This window comes from Erythrolamprus reginae, chromosome Z (assembly GCF_031021105.1).
Source record: "Erythrolamprus reginae isolate rEryReg1 chromosome Z, rEryReg1.hap1, whole genome shotgun sequence".
NCBI lineage: Eukaryota > Metazoa > Chordata > Lepidosauria > Squamata > Dipsadidae > Erythrolamprus > Erythrolamprus reginae.
The window spans coordinates 56684486-56697865 of NC_091963.1; the positions used below are offsets into that span (position 1 = coordinate 56684486).

General features: G+C 37.4%; 2 protein-coding genes across 15 annotated transcripts in view; one reads left to right on the plus strand and one right to left on the minus strand.

Annotated features, from left to right (window-relative positions):
• Window positions 1-13380, minus strand: part of RPL14 (ribosomal protein L14) — a 91082-nt gene that overhangs the window by 56628 nt on the left and 21074 nt on the right. The window lies entirely within an intron of this gene.
• Window positions 1-13380, plus strand: part of NOD1 (nucleotide binding oligomerization domain containing 1) — a 217983-nt gene that overhangs the window by 44591 nt on the left and 160012 nt on the right. For 10 of the 13 annotated variants that reach the window (XR_011556771.1, XM_070726925.1, XM_070726919.1 and 7 more), the window contains 3 exons: window positions 6931-7021; window positions 9327-9639; window positions 11326-11500. Coding sequence is in view for 12 of the 13 variants with exons in the window: in XM_070726925.1 (XP_070583026.1) it covers window positions 9421-9639; window positions 11326-11500 (394 nt within the window). In the remaining variant the exon portion in view is untranslated. The remainder of the gene's footprint in view (window positions 1-6930; window positions 7022-9326; window positions 9640-11325; window positions 11501-13380) is intronic. The other 3 variants (XM_070726926.1, XM_070726921.1, XM_070726922.1) reach the window with 1 other exon arrangement.

Sequence of the window (13380 nt, forward strand, 5' to 3'; positions counted from 1 at the left end):
AGTTCCTTATACAGTAGAGTCTTGGTTATCTGTCATAAATGGGCAGGCTGATAGATAGCCGAAAATGTCAGATAATCCAGAGGGTCTAAGAAAAGCCTTGCAATCACTATGAATTGCAAATGCATTGAAGTTTTATTGCAGGTTTATATTCCATTGATATAACGACCGCCTTCATTTTCATTACAATGTTTGGGGGCATGTTTGGGGGCACATTACCTTCCCCACCATGGCTGCCATGTTTGGGGAGGGGTGTCTGGGGATGCAGAAATGCCTACAGCCATGCCCCCAAGCAGGGTCGGATAATCTGGAATGTCGGATGACCGAAGGATGGATAATCAAGACTACTGTAATTTAAAAAATACTTTATTGTCTTCTTATCCATCTCTCTGGGTAAAAATATCAGCAGTGGAAAAATAACATTAAATGAGAATTGGAAAAACCTTTCCTCTGCTATTGCAGTGAAGATGTAAGAATGACAACTCTCAAGAATTTAAGCTGGTAGGGGTTGATACATGATGAATGCTAGGCCAAAGATTATGAACATCTTGTTTTAAGCAAGCTTCCATTTGAGTTGCTAAAAGTATGGAAGGATTTAGCCACAACTTTAATAATAGAATGGAAATACTTAATTTCTAAAATTTAGGAACCTATAATTTGTAAACATTTTCTTGATATTACATTTTAAGATCCAGGAGTTGGTCTATTAGAACTTTTCTAACTAAAGTCCCCACCCACCCCACAATTAAGTGGAAGAATTAGTCTAGGCGAGCCAGTAGACTGTAGTAATATTATTATTATCATATTATTAACTAGATGTGATAATATATTCAGTGATACAGATACTTATTCTAAAGTTCTTTTTAAAAAATTTTTTTTTATTATTTTTCAAAAGACAAACATTACTAACACAACACATAACATAAAAAGTGAGCTACATTTGCTCCGCTCAACATAGATGTTTTCATTGTACAAAAGGAAAACTTGTTATTATTTAGATCAATTCAGAGAATTATAGAAAATACCTATTACAATTTGCTATTTGAAAACAAATCTAGTGATATATTGAAATATCTCTATTTTCTAAAATAGTTAATTCATTAAACATTTAACTTCTTGACTTAATATTTCAACATCCTTATACATTTTTTTTAATCCCACCAGATATATATCTTCTGCCAAATATTATAAGATTCCGATTCTTCTTGGTTATTTATTTATTTATTTAATAACTGCCTCCATAGATTTAACCGCCTCGTCATCATATCAAGCTCTGCACATTCTATAATTTTCCTATGTACTTCTTCTTCTTCTTTCGGTGTCTCCATTTCTTTCCATCTTTATGCAAAATCTATCATAGCAGCTACTAATATATGAATTATTAAGTAATATATTTCTTTTTTATATTTATTATTTGAGATACCTAATAAAAAAAATTCTGGAGTTTTCTTGATTTCTTTCTGAGTTATTTCCCTTAACCATCTTTCTACCATGTTCCAATAGCTCTTTGCTTTTGAGCAAGTCCACCATGTATGATAATAAGTGCCTATTTCTGTTTTGCACTTCCAACAATTAGGTGATTTACTTGGGAACATTTTTGAAATTCTATTAGGTGGTAAATGCCATATGTAAAACATCTTAATTTGGTTTTCTTTAAAGGAAACTGACTTAGTTATTTTCCAATTATATGTCCAAACCTTTTCCCATGTATTTAAATCTATTTCTTTACCTAAGTTTCCACACCAACTAATCATATTATCTTTTAATATCCAACCTACAATTGCAATTGATTAGATATTTATATACTTTCCCAATCAATTTTCCTTGATTTGTTATTAATAATTTCCCTAAAATGTTGTTATCTTTTCTAAATACAGTGGTACCTCAAGATACGAACCCCTCGTCTTACGAACAACTCGTGATACGAACCCGGGGTTCAGAAAAATTTTGCCTCTTCTTACGAACTTTTTTCGAGTTACGAACCGGCGTTCGGAGACTGCTGGGAAGCCGCGCGGCTGTTTTAAAAGGTGACAGCCGGGCGGCGGGGCTTCCCAGAAGCCTCCTGAACACCGGTTCGTAACTCGAACAAAGTTCGTAAGAAGAGGCAAAATTTTGCTGAACCCCGGGTTCAGTTTGGGAGGTTGCTGGGAAGCCCCCCAGGCCGGCTGCGACCTTTTAAAACACCCGCGTGGCTTCCCAGCTGTCTCCCGAAGCCGAACGCGGAAGTTCGGCTTTAGGGTTCGGATTCAGGAGACAGCTGCGAAGCGTCACGGGTGTTTTAAAAGGTCGCAGCCAGCCTGGGGGGCTTGCCAGCACCCCCCGAACCCCGAACCTGGGTTCGGGGGGGTGCTGGCAAGCCCCCCAGGCCGGCTGCGACCTTTTAAAACACCCGCGCCGCTTCGCAGCTGTCTCCCGAAGCCGAACGCGGAAGTTCGGCTTTAGCGTTCGGCTTCAGGAGACAGCTGCGAAGCGGCGCGGGTGTTTTAAAAGGTCGCAGGCGGCCTGGGGGGCTTCCCAGCAACCTCCCGAACCGAACCCGGGGTTCAGCAAAATTTTGCCTCCCGAACGCCGGTTCGTAACTCGAACAAAGTTCGTAAGAAGAGGCAAAATTTTGCTGAACCCCAGGTTCGGTTCGGGAGGTTGCTGGGAAGCCCCCCAGGCCGGCTGCAACCTTTTAAAACACCCGCGCCGCTTCGCAGCTGTCTCCTGAAGCCGAACGCTAAAGCCGAACTTCCGCGTTCGGCTTCAGGAGACAGCTGGGAAGCCGCGCGGCTGTTTTAAAAGGTCGTAGCCGGCCTGGGGGGCTTGCCAGCACCCCCCGAACCCCGGGTTCGGGGGGGTGCTGGGAAGCCCCCCAGGCCGGCTGTCACCTTTTAAAACAGCCGCGCGGCTTCCCAGCAGTCGCCGAAAGCCGGTTTTTTGCGGGGGGTTTTTTGGTTGCACGGATTAATTGACTTTACATTGTTTCCTATGGGAAACAATGTTTCGTCTTACGAACCTTTCGTCTTACGAACCTCCTCCTTGCACCAATTAAGTTCGTATCATGAAGTATTACTGTATATATGTTCTTACATCTTTATGGAAACTGGACTTAATCTGTGCATATTGCCACCAATCTATTACTACACCTGTATCCATTAATTCTTGTCTCATTTTCAGATTCCATTGATTATCTAATATATCTCTGTATTTCCATATTTTACCTTCTTGTAATAAATTGGGGGACACATACCTTCAATCGGGGATATCCATTCTGGCATAACTAAAAAGTTGTCTTTTTTTATATCATTCCAAACCTCCAATATTGCCTTTCTAATTGTGTGCCTCTTGAAGTAGGAATGTGTTTTATGCTTCTCATACCATATGAAAGCATGCCAGCCTAGCATTAAGTCATGGCCTTCCAAATTTAGCAACCTTCTATTTTCTAAAGTAAGCCATTCTTTGATCCAAGATAAAGCTGCTGCCTGATAATATAGTTTACAATTTGGAAAAGCAAGTCCTCCTCTCTCGTTCATATCTTCTAATGTGCATTGTTTTATTCTAGGTTTTTTACCTTGCCATATATTTTTTTTTGTTATCTTCGTTGATTCTTTAAAAAAAATCTCCTGGGTTTATGGGAATTACCTGAAATAAGAACAGAACTTTGGGTAAAATATTCATCTTAATTGTAGAAATTCTTCCAAGTAATGATAGCTGTAAATTATTCCAGATTTCTAAATCCTTTTTAATTTGATTTAAAAGTTTCGAATAGTTATCGTTCTTTAGTGACATAGATTTAGCTGAAATCCAAATACCTAAATATTTTACTTTCTTTGTTATTTTCATTTTTGTCATTTTTTCTAATTGTTTTATCTGAAAATCTGCCATATTTTTAGCTAATAATTGTGTCTTATTTTTATTAATTTTCAAACCTGCTACATTCTCATATTCTTCTATTAAATACATTAATTTTGATATAGAAGTTAAGGGAACTTCTATTATAAAAGCAACATCATCCGCAAATGCCTGTACTTTATAAGATTATTTTTTAATTTCTAGACCTTTAATATTATTATTTGTTCTTACTTTTATCAGTAAGGTTTCTAATGTTAAAATAAATAACAATGGTGAAATGGGGCAACCCTGTCTAACTCCTCTTTGTATTTCAAACCTTTCTGTTTGATCATTATTCAAAATAATTTTAGCCGTTTGATTTGAATATATAGCATCAATTATATTAATTTTTTTTTACCAAAATTCATTTTGTTCAATTGCAGTTTCATGAAGGACCAATCAACATTATCAAATGCTTTTTTTGCATCTAAGAATACTAATGCCATTTGTTTTTCTGGATGTTGTTCATAGTATTCTAACGTATTTATAATTGTCCTCAAATTATTTTTAATCTGCCTACCCGGTAGAAATCCATTTTGGTCTTCATGTATTATTCCATTCATAATATTTTAAAGTCTGAAGGCATATACTGAAACAAAAATTGTATAATTTTGTAATCTACATTTAATAAGGAAATTGGTCTATAATTTTGAATTTTTTCCTTCTCTGTTCCTGGTTTGTGTATTAGAGTTATTAAGGCTTCTGACCAGGATTTTGGAATTTTGCCATCTGCAATTATGTTATTAAAAATCTCTAACATATTTGTTGTAAGTATATTACTATTTAACTTATAAAATTCCGCCGGTATAGCATCAGGTCCGGTGGTTTTGTTATTTTTCTGGTTCTTAAGTACTTGTTGTAACTCAACCATTGTAAATGATGCATTAAGCTTTTGGTGTTGTTCTTCTGTTATTATTGGTAAATCTATTGAACTTTAAAAATTCAAAGGCCTTGTCTTCTACTATGTCTTCTTTTTGGTATAATTTTTTATAAAATTCCGACACTATCTCCTTTTTTCATCTGTTCTATATCTAATTGTGCCTTTACCATCTTCTAATTTCTTTATTATTTTAGATTCTCTTTGGTTCCTTAATTTATATGCTAACCAGCACCCCGGTTTATTTGCATGTTCAAAATATTCCTGTTTGGCGCATTTTATTTTTTCAGCTATTTGTTCTTCTTCTATCAAATTTATTTTATGTTTTATTAAATCCATTTTCCTTTTAACAGTGTTATCCTCTTGATTACTTTGTGATATTGCTTCTAAATCTTTTAATTCTTTCTCTAATTGTTGAAATTGTTTCTTTTTCTTTTTATTTTTTTTGCCGTGTAAGAAATTGTCAGGCCACGTATAGACGCCTTCGTTGTGTCCCACAAATTTTGTGGTGTGGTATCTGTATTTTTATTTATATTAAAGAAGATTTCTAATTCTTTTTCTATCCATTCTATATATTGGGGATCTCATAAAATATTTCTATTTATTCGCCAATTGCTCAGTTTTTTATTTCCTTTCCATAAAATTACTAATGGATTATGATCTGCCCATTTGTTTGTTTCTCTTTCAATATTCAAAATATATTCTGCTTGGGCCCATGCCATATCTATTCTAGTCCAAATTTTATGAGGATTTGAATAAAAGGTATATTGTTTATTTGATGGATGACGTTCACGCCAAATGTCTTACAATAATAGTTCTGAACTCATTTTCCAAAATGTTGTTGGTATGTTGTTTATTTGATGGATGATGTTCACGCCAAATGTCTTGCAATAATAGTTCTGAACTCATTTTCCAAAATATTGCTGGTAAAATTGTTTTCTTTTTCTTATCTTTCTTTTTACCTGAATAGTCCATTTGACTATTAGAAATAGCATTGAAATCTCCAACTATTATCATATTTTCAATAGATAACTCATTTATTTTGTCATGTAATTTCTTATAAAATTGGTTTTGATTTTCATTTGGCGCATAGATTGATATAATGACGAGAGGTCCTGTTTCTAATTTTACTTGTAACATTAAGATTCTACCCTCTTGATCGCTGTATAGTTGTTTGGTCTCAATTGTTTGGTCAATATAAACTGTAATACCTCTTTTTTTTGGTCAGCTAAACTAGTAAAAATATTACCTAATTTTGGGTTGCTTAATAGTTTTCTATTTGATTTTTTGATATGGACTTCTTGTAAGATTATAATTTGCACTCTTTGTTTTTTAAGTTTGGAAAATATTTGATTTCTTTTTCATGGATTATTTAGTCCATTTACGTTGACAGAAATTTTTTTTATATCGGAGCACATAGCTATTTGTAATATTTCTTTGTTTCTTTGGGTTCTCGTAACCTACTACCTAGCACCAATTCTTGTTGTATTTGTGATTGCTTTCTCTTAGTACCTTGGGCCTCCTCCCTCTTTTTACTGGCAGCCCCCTGATCCTCTTCTCTTTCTTTAATTTCTTTGTGAGGTTGTTCTGACCTATTCAGGCCAGTTTCTTCAAAAAAGGCTCTAGCTTCATCCACATTCTCCAATTTTATTCTGGATCCTTGCCAATATAAAGAGATACCTTCTGGGATAAGCCAACGGAAGGTTATATTTTCTCTGATTAAAATTCTGGTTAGAAAGTAATATTCCTTCCGGCTTTCCCATACTCTTTTTGGCACTTGTTTTAATATTATAATATCTTTTCCTTTAAATTTTTAAAGGAAAGTTTAAATTTTGATTTCTTGTCCATTTTAAAGTTTAAATTTTGATTTCTTGTCCATTTTAAAATATCATCCCTTATAGTCTTCCTGATGAATGGATCACTCTGGGCAAGTTATGTTTCCTAGCAAAACTAGTCTGTACTCTGTAGATTTCATCAATTTCTTTCATTAATTCTTGTGGATCTGTCTCTGTATTCTAAAGTTCTACTAGGAGCAGGCACTGTCTTTCAATTTTATCTATGTCACATATTTGCTATAAAAATAAAATGGGGAAAATATTGGAAATTTGGTAACTATATAATGAATGACCATGGGTGTCCAAAAAGCAATGAGAATATAAGCAACTTTCTATTTGATTCCTCAGAAACTTTGCTTATGGGAACCTGGCAGGAAGCATTGAAAAATAATCATGTGGTGGTAGCTGACTCTATGACTGCAGCACATTGTAATCATCCGTAAGTGTGATCATGTGACTGAATTTTGAATCCAGGTTGTAAGTAATCACAGGGAAAACACCATCATAATGACAAAAGATTACTAGGAGACTGGTTGGAAGCCAAGGACTATCTGTGATTAAATAATTAAATACTCTGAATGTGCCCATTGTATTATAACCCAAATCTCTATTCTTGAGATGTTTTTCCACTTGGATTTCTTACTCATTTACTAATAAGTGTATAGTGAGAGATGTTGCTTGAATGAACAGTGCAACATGGTTATTGCAACAACAGTTGTTTTTGTTCCCCTTTTCCCCCTCCCTCCTCTGTTCAGAAAAAGGGTTAACTGAGTGGAAGCAGGGTGTAAGTAAATCAAGAAACTGATATATTTTTGTAAAATGACCAGAATCTTTTTCTGATAAGAAGTGAAAGTTGTTATAAAATAAAAGTAGTTTACTTGTCCCATGCTTATAAAAACTAAAATACAGTGGTACCTCTACTTACAAACTTAATTTGTTCCATGACCAGGTTCTTAAGTAGAAATGTTTGTATGAAGAAGCAATTTTTCCCATAGGAATCAATGTAAAAGCAAATAATGTGTGCGATTGTGGAAACCAGAGGGAGGGTGGAGGCCCTTTTTCCTCCCAGGAGATTACTAGAGAGGCCCCACAGAGGCTTCTCCCCACCTTTTCCAGCCCTGTTTCATCCCAGGAGATTCCTAGAGAAGTCCCACGGATGCTTCACCCCACCTTTTCCAGTTACAGTTTTGAAGGCTCAAGAAAATGGTTCTTGTGAAGAAGCAAAAAATTCTTGAACACCCAGTTCTTATCAAGAAAAGTTCATAAGTAAAGGCGTTTGTAGGTAGAGGTACCACTGTATGATTATTTTTAATTTCTTGACTGGTCTCTTACAGTGTAAATCAGGGTGGGTTCCTACCAGTGTAGTCTGGTGTGTGTGCACTGGTAGCGATGTGCTGGTGACATCACAAAGATATCATCATTCAGGTGCGGTCAGTTGCTGGTACCTGGGTGCTGCCATCTTAAAAAAAAAAAGAAATTTATTCTGCGCTTGCCCAGATGCTGGGTTTTTCGCACTGTGCATGCCCTGCCTTCCTATCCACCCATCACTCACTTGCCCCACCTGTCCACACCTGCCTACCAGTCTGCCAATCACAGTGATCAGTGAGCCAGTAGTTCACTGATTTGCTGGCTCGCTGATCGGCCCACCTTGGCTATCAGAAGTGGGGTGATCAATGTTCTCACTATATCTACCGTTGCCCTCAGGAAGCTTGCCAGCTTGCCTATAAGGCCAGTGCTGCCTCCTGCAGCTGCCTTGGTAAGTAAGGGTGTGGACGCTGGGGTAGTGGTGGCAGGAATCTATGTGAACCCCAGGAATAACGAACACCTTCCTTGATGCAGTTCCCAAGGCTTGTGTAGACCAGGAAGCTAAGATTGAAAAGGTGGGGGTGTTGAAGCTCAGCTTCATTCTGTTGTGTAATTCCCCCGGCTGCCATTTTCGCTCCTGCAAAGAGGAGGAGTAGCTTCCAGCTTCTCCATCTACTCGAGCCTCTGGAATTGCGGCAAGGAAGGCCTCCATCTTTCCTGGGGCTCAAGCAGGCATTGAAGCGTGGATGGTGAGTGTGTGTGTGTGTAGGAGACGATTGGCATTTGACAAGTGGAAAGACTAGGGGTGGGGTGGGCGGTAGCGTGAGTCCAAGCGGGGGAGGATGGCTGAGGGAGCATGTGAGACACTGAAAGAGCCACCACCTTCAATTCCAGAGGCAGAATTCTGGCACCACTTTCAGCGTTTCACGTGTCTCCTCAGGCATCCTCTCTGCTTGGACTCATGCTGCCACCTGCTGCCCCTACTCTTTCCACTTGTCGAATGCCAATCCTGTTCTCCACATACTCACGTCAACCCCCCCCCATCAGGAACTGACTTGAGTCCTCTCCCATTGTTCACATTCTGCGCTGTCTGGTTCAGGTCTACCAATTCCCTCCCTTCCCTGCTGAGAGGCGAAGATGGAGAACAGCTCCCCCTCTCTCTCCCTCTCTCCTTCTGGGCTGTGGGCTGTCTCCTTAAAGGTGGGGAAGGGGTGGGAGGAGCCATAGCAGCATGATGGTGGCAACTGAGTAAGCAAAATAAAATGAAGACAAAGCAAAACATGTGCACTAATGTCTCGGGTTCATTCATGTTTATGAAATTGGATTTTGTGGAATCTTCTGTCCAACACTCAAGTATAGAATATTAAAGCAGGCCAGAAAGAATGCACTAAGATTTTAAAAAGCTGAATGTTATAATACTATGTTATAATATGTTTCAGATTCACCAAAGTGAGGCATTGATTGCCGTGTTGAAATCAATCCTTAACGTATGCAGCTGCCCAAGTATGAGTTTGGAGAGCACAGCTTCTTAATATGATGGCAGAGCAGCTATCTGGTAAAACAAAAATTACACACAAAGCTACAACAGGAAGAGAATCACTGTCTTTCGTAAGCTCACTGAAAGTTCACAGAGAATTGCTAGTCAATCGAATCCGCAACACCCAATGTTTGATTGACAACTTGATTAAGAATGACTATTTCTCCATAGAAGATGCAGAGATTGCTGCACAGAATTCTACACAAGCAGACAAGGTACAGTATATATTTTATTTCAGTCTTAGGTGTAGTTTAATAATAAATCATGGCTTAGTACACTCTATAAATTGTGTCTTTACTCACAATCTTTCATATAAGCAAGTGAGAAAGGTTGGCTACAGGAACTGAAACTGATCTTTTCATTAGTCTTCCATCGTATTTTCTGGGAGTAGTACTGGCTACAGATAAAAAGAATTCCACCAAAACTTTATTTTTTCCCTCTTCCCTTGGCATGTTTGATACAAGGCATTTACTTAATTTAATGTACTAATAGTGCATATTTTTGTATGTACTGGTTAGGAGTATATGAGAGCAGTTTAAAATAAACTACTCTTCATATAGAGAAGATCCAATTCCTTCTCATAATTTTGACTTGTTTTTGAACAGTTTTATAGACAAAGAGATAGTGTAGATATTTTTTGCATCATCATACAGCTGAATATTTTTTTCATTCACTTAACATTCCAACAATAGTCTGGATGGAAAGATAATATCTATAAATATTCAAACAATGAGAGAGAAAAAATGTGAACTTCTGGATAAGAATCCTTTTAAATGCTTTCCTTTCATCTTTAGAAATTAATTTCTTCAGAATCTGATGATTTTTAAGCTATTTCTGTAGTTAATAATTATTAGTTTCAGGAGGTTCTGTCTGATCTACTTGATGAACCAGTTAAGCAACATTTAAAACTTCAGTTTTTAAAAAAGTTTATTTTTTTACATACCCCTTTGTTTTGTTACTTGTTTAAGGACATAAAATATATAAAAATAATCAGATTTGGCTGGTTGCCAACTTCTCCCTTTCCTGAATTTTGTACTTGTATGGCGATCTTGAAATGGAGAATCCTTCAAATGAAATATGAAAACTTCCTTTGATTCTACAAACTTTTTCAATTTTATTTATTTATTTATTTATTTATTTGATTGATTGATTGATTGTTTTTAATAGGAAAGTGAACACAAGAACAAGAGGACACAATCTGAAGTTAGTTGGGGGAAAGATCAAAAGCAACCTGAGAAAATATTATTTTTCTGAAAGAGTAGTAGATCCTTGGAACAAACTTCCAGCAGACGTGGTAGATAAATCCACAATAACTGAATTTAAACATGCCTGGGATAAACATATATCCATCCTAAGATAAAATACAGAAAATAGTATAAGGGCAGACTAGATGGACCATAAGGTCTTTTTCTGCCGTCAGACTTCTATGTTTCTATGTTTCTATTGATTGATTGATTGATTGATTGATTGATTTCTATGCTTCCCTATTCCTCAGACTCAGGGTGGCTCACAGCAAACTTATAGTTAACATATAAAGACTTTCATGACCCATTATAAGTATATCTGTGTGTATGTGTATGTACTGAAATACTGCTGCAGACATTGGGGGTACACCACTTGCATTTCCTGGATCAGTGTCTCACTTTCTGGAATTTCTGGAATTCTTCAAATTTATCACCAGATTGTATTGGATGTTAGGAGATAGTTAAATACACATTAATCACATTAATTGTAATTTAATTAATTGTAATTATATTAACATTTATATAGAATGAATTGAAATTTGTTTTGTGTTATAGCTGTTTGTAGCACCAAGCAATTGTACTATGTATGATGGTGGTTCAGTGAATAGTTACATATAGCCTAAATATGCTTGAGACTTTATTTGATCTTTCCTCAAGGTCCGTAAAATTCTGGATCTAGCCCAGAGTAAAGGTGAGGAAGTTGCAGAATATTGCCTGTATGTCCTGCAACAAGCTGGTGATGCTTACTATGACTTACATCCTTGGTTGGAGGAGATTGGCTTCCACCCATCAGAAGTCATTTGTAGCAAACCTGTAGAAAATACTGACCCAGGTAAGACATCCAATTAGGAAAGTGTGCTCTTTTACTTTTTTAAAATTAGCTCTTTCAATGTAGAAACCAATGCATAATGATGTTGATGGTTCTGATGAGGGTGATGATAATATAATATAGAAAACTAACAGGCTAAAACCAAGACTAGTTAAAAAGTACAGATAGGTCTTAACTTACAACCATTTATTTAGTGACCATTTAAAGCTTCAACAGTGCTGACAAAAATGACTTATGACTGAAACACAAACTACTGTATTTTAACTCCTACCCTCAAAACGTCGCTACAGAGCACTGCACACCAAGACAACTAGACACAAGAACAGTTTTTTCCTGAACGCCATCACTCTACTAAACAAATAATTCCCTCAACACTGTCAAACTTTTTACTAAGTCTGCACTTCTATTTCTACTTGTTTTTTCTCATCATTCCTATCATCCTTTTCCTTTCACTTAGGACTACATGACAGTAATTTGTTGTTGTATCCTAAGATTTTTATTAATATTGATTGTTTCTTCATTGCGATTTGGCTGCGATTACCTGGCAACTTGTCGCATTCTGACAATGGTGGTAGTGTGAATGTTGCACTCCCATCTGATGATTCTACGCAGTATCCATGGTGACATCATGTAGCGTGCTTCCTCGGTCTGGATGTCAAAGAGGTCAGGAAATGCAGACCTAAATAATGATTGGTTGCTTTGTGTGTCTATCTTTGCATACAGTTTCACGGCCTTTTCCAGGCATACCTCTGGATATACTGTATCTAGTGTCCCACGTTCAATGGGTCTTGCAGGTTTGACAGGAATGTCTCAGCTTCAGCATTGAGGTTACACTTCACAATTGCTTGTGAACCTTCTGGCTGGGACTCCTTCACTGCTGCTGAAGGATCTCCTTGGTTACCCTTAGCGTCTTGGTCCATCAGGCTATGTTTTGTAATGGTGAGGGAGGGATCTTGTGATACAGAGTGTGCGATGTCACATGCCTGACCTTTTGGTATTTCTGGTTGATGAGATTCACTTCCCTGCTGTAGCGAATCTTGTCCTTTTTCATAGGCCCTGCCATTGTTGTTTGGGCCTGTCTTCTTACTCATCAAATGGTCAAGTTTGGCTATTTCTTTCTTTTGTTTGGCTACTTCTTCTTTTAGTTTGGCCATTTGTGCCTCATGATTGGCTTGTGCTCTGGCCATTTGTGCCTCATGATTGGCCTGTGCTCTGGCCATTTCTTTCTCATTGTTGGCCCATGATCTGGCCTTTTCTTCCTTTAGTCTGGCTAATTTTGCTTCAAGTTGTGCCTCTTCATCTTCGATGGGTTTGAAAAAATGAAATCTGTGTAGGAGGAACTTCACTCGTTCTTTGTTTGTCTGCTGGATAGCTTGTGTGTCCTTCAGAAGATCCTCATCTTGTAAACTGTTGAGTGTCGTTTAGCTGCCATTCACAGTTTTTCCAAAGTATGCGAGCTCTCTTGCACTCTTCATGTAGCAACCGAATGCGACGTGATGAAAGCTCTTCTTCCTTGATGTTGGAGAGGGATAACAATTTCTTCCAAAGTTTTTCCATGTTTTGGTAGTACTTGTTCCATTCTTCATATAGGCTCTGCTGTGAGTTGAATTGTTCCCACTTCATATTTAGTTGCTTATCCACAGCCACTAGGAGGTGCTGTTGGTGTTCGAGAGCAGGAGGTACCTGGGCTTTGCTCTTTGTGGTCTGCTGCTTGCTGTTGCTTTGCTTTGCTTCTTGCCGGACTGGCTTGTTAGGCTATGCTTGGCTTGTTTTGATTTAATTTCCTAGGCTTGCTTGTGCTTTTCTTGGCTTGCTTAAGTTTGCTTTATTTGGTTTGCTTTGGCTTGGCTTGGCTTGCTTAGGTTCACTTGGCTTGGTTTGTT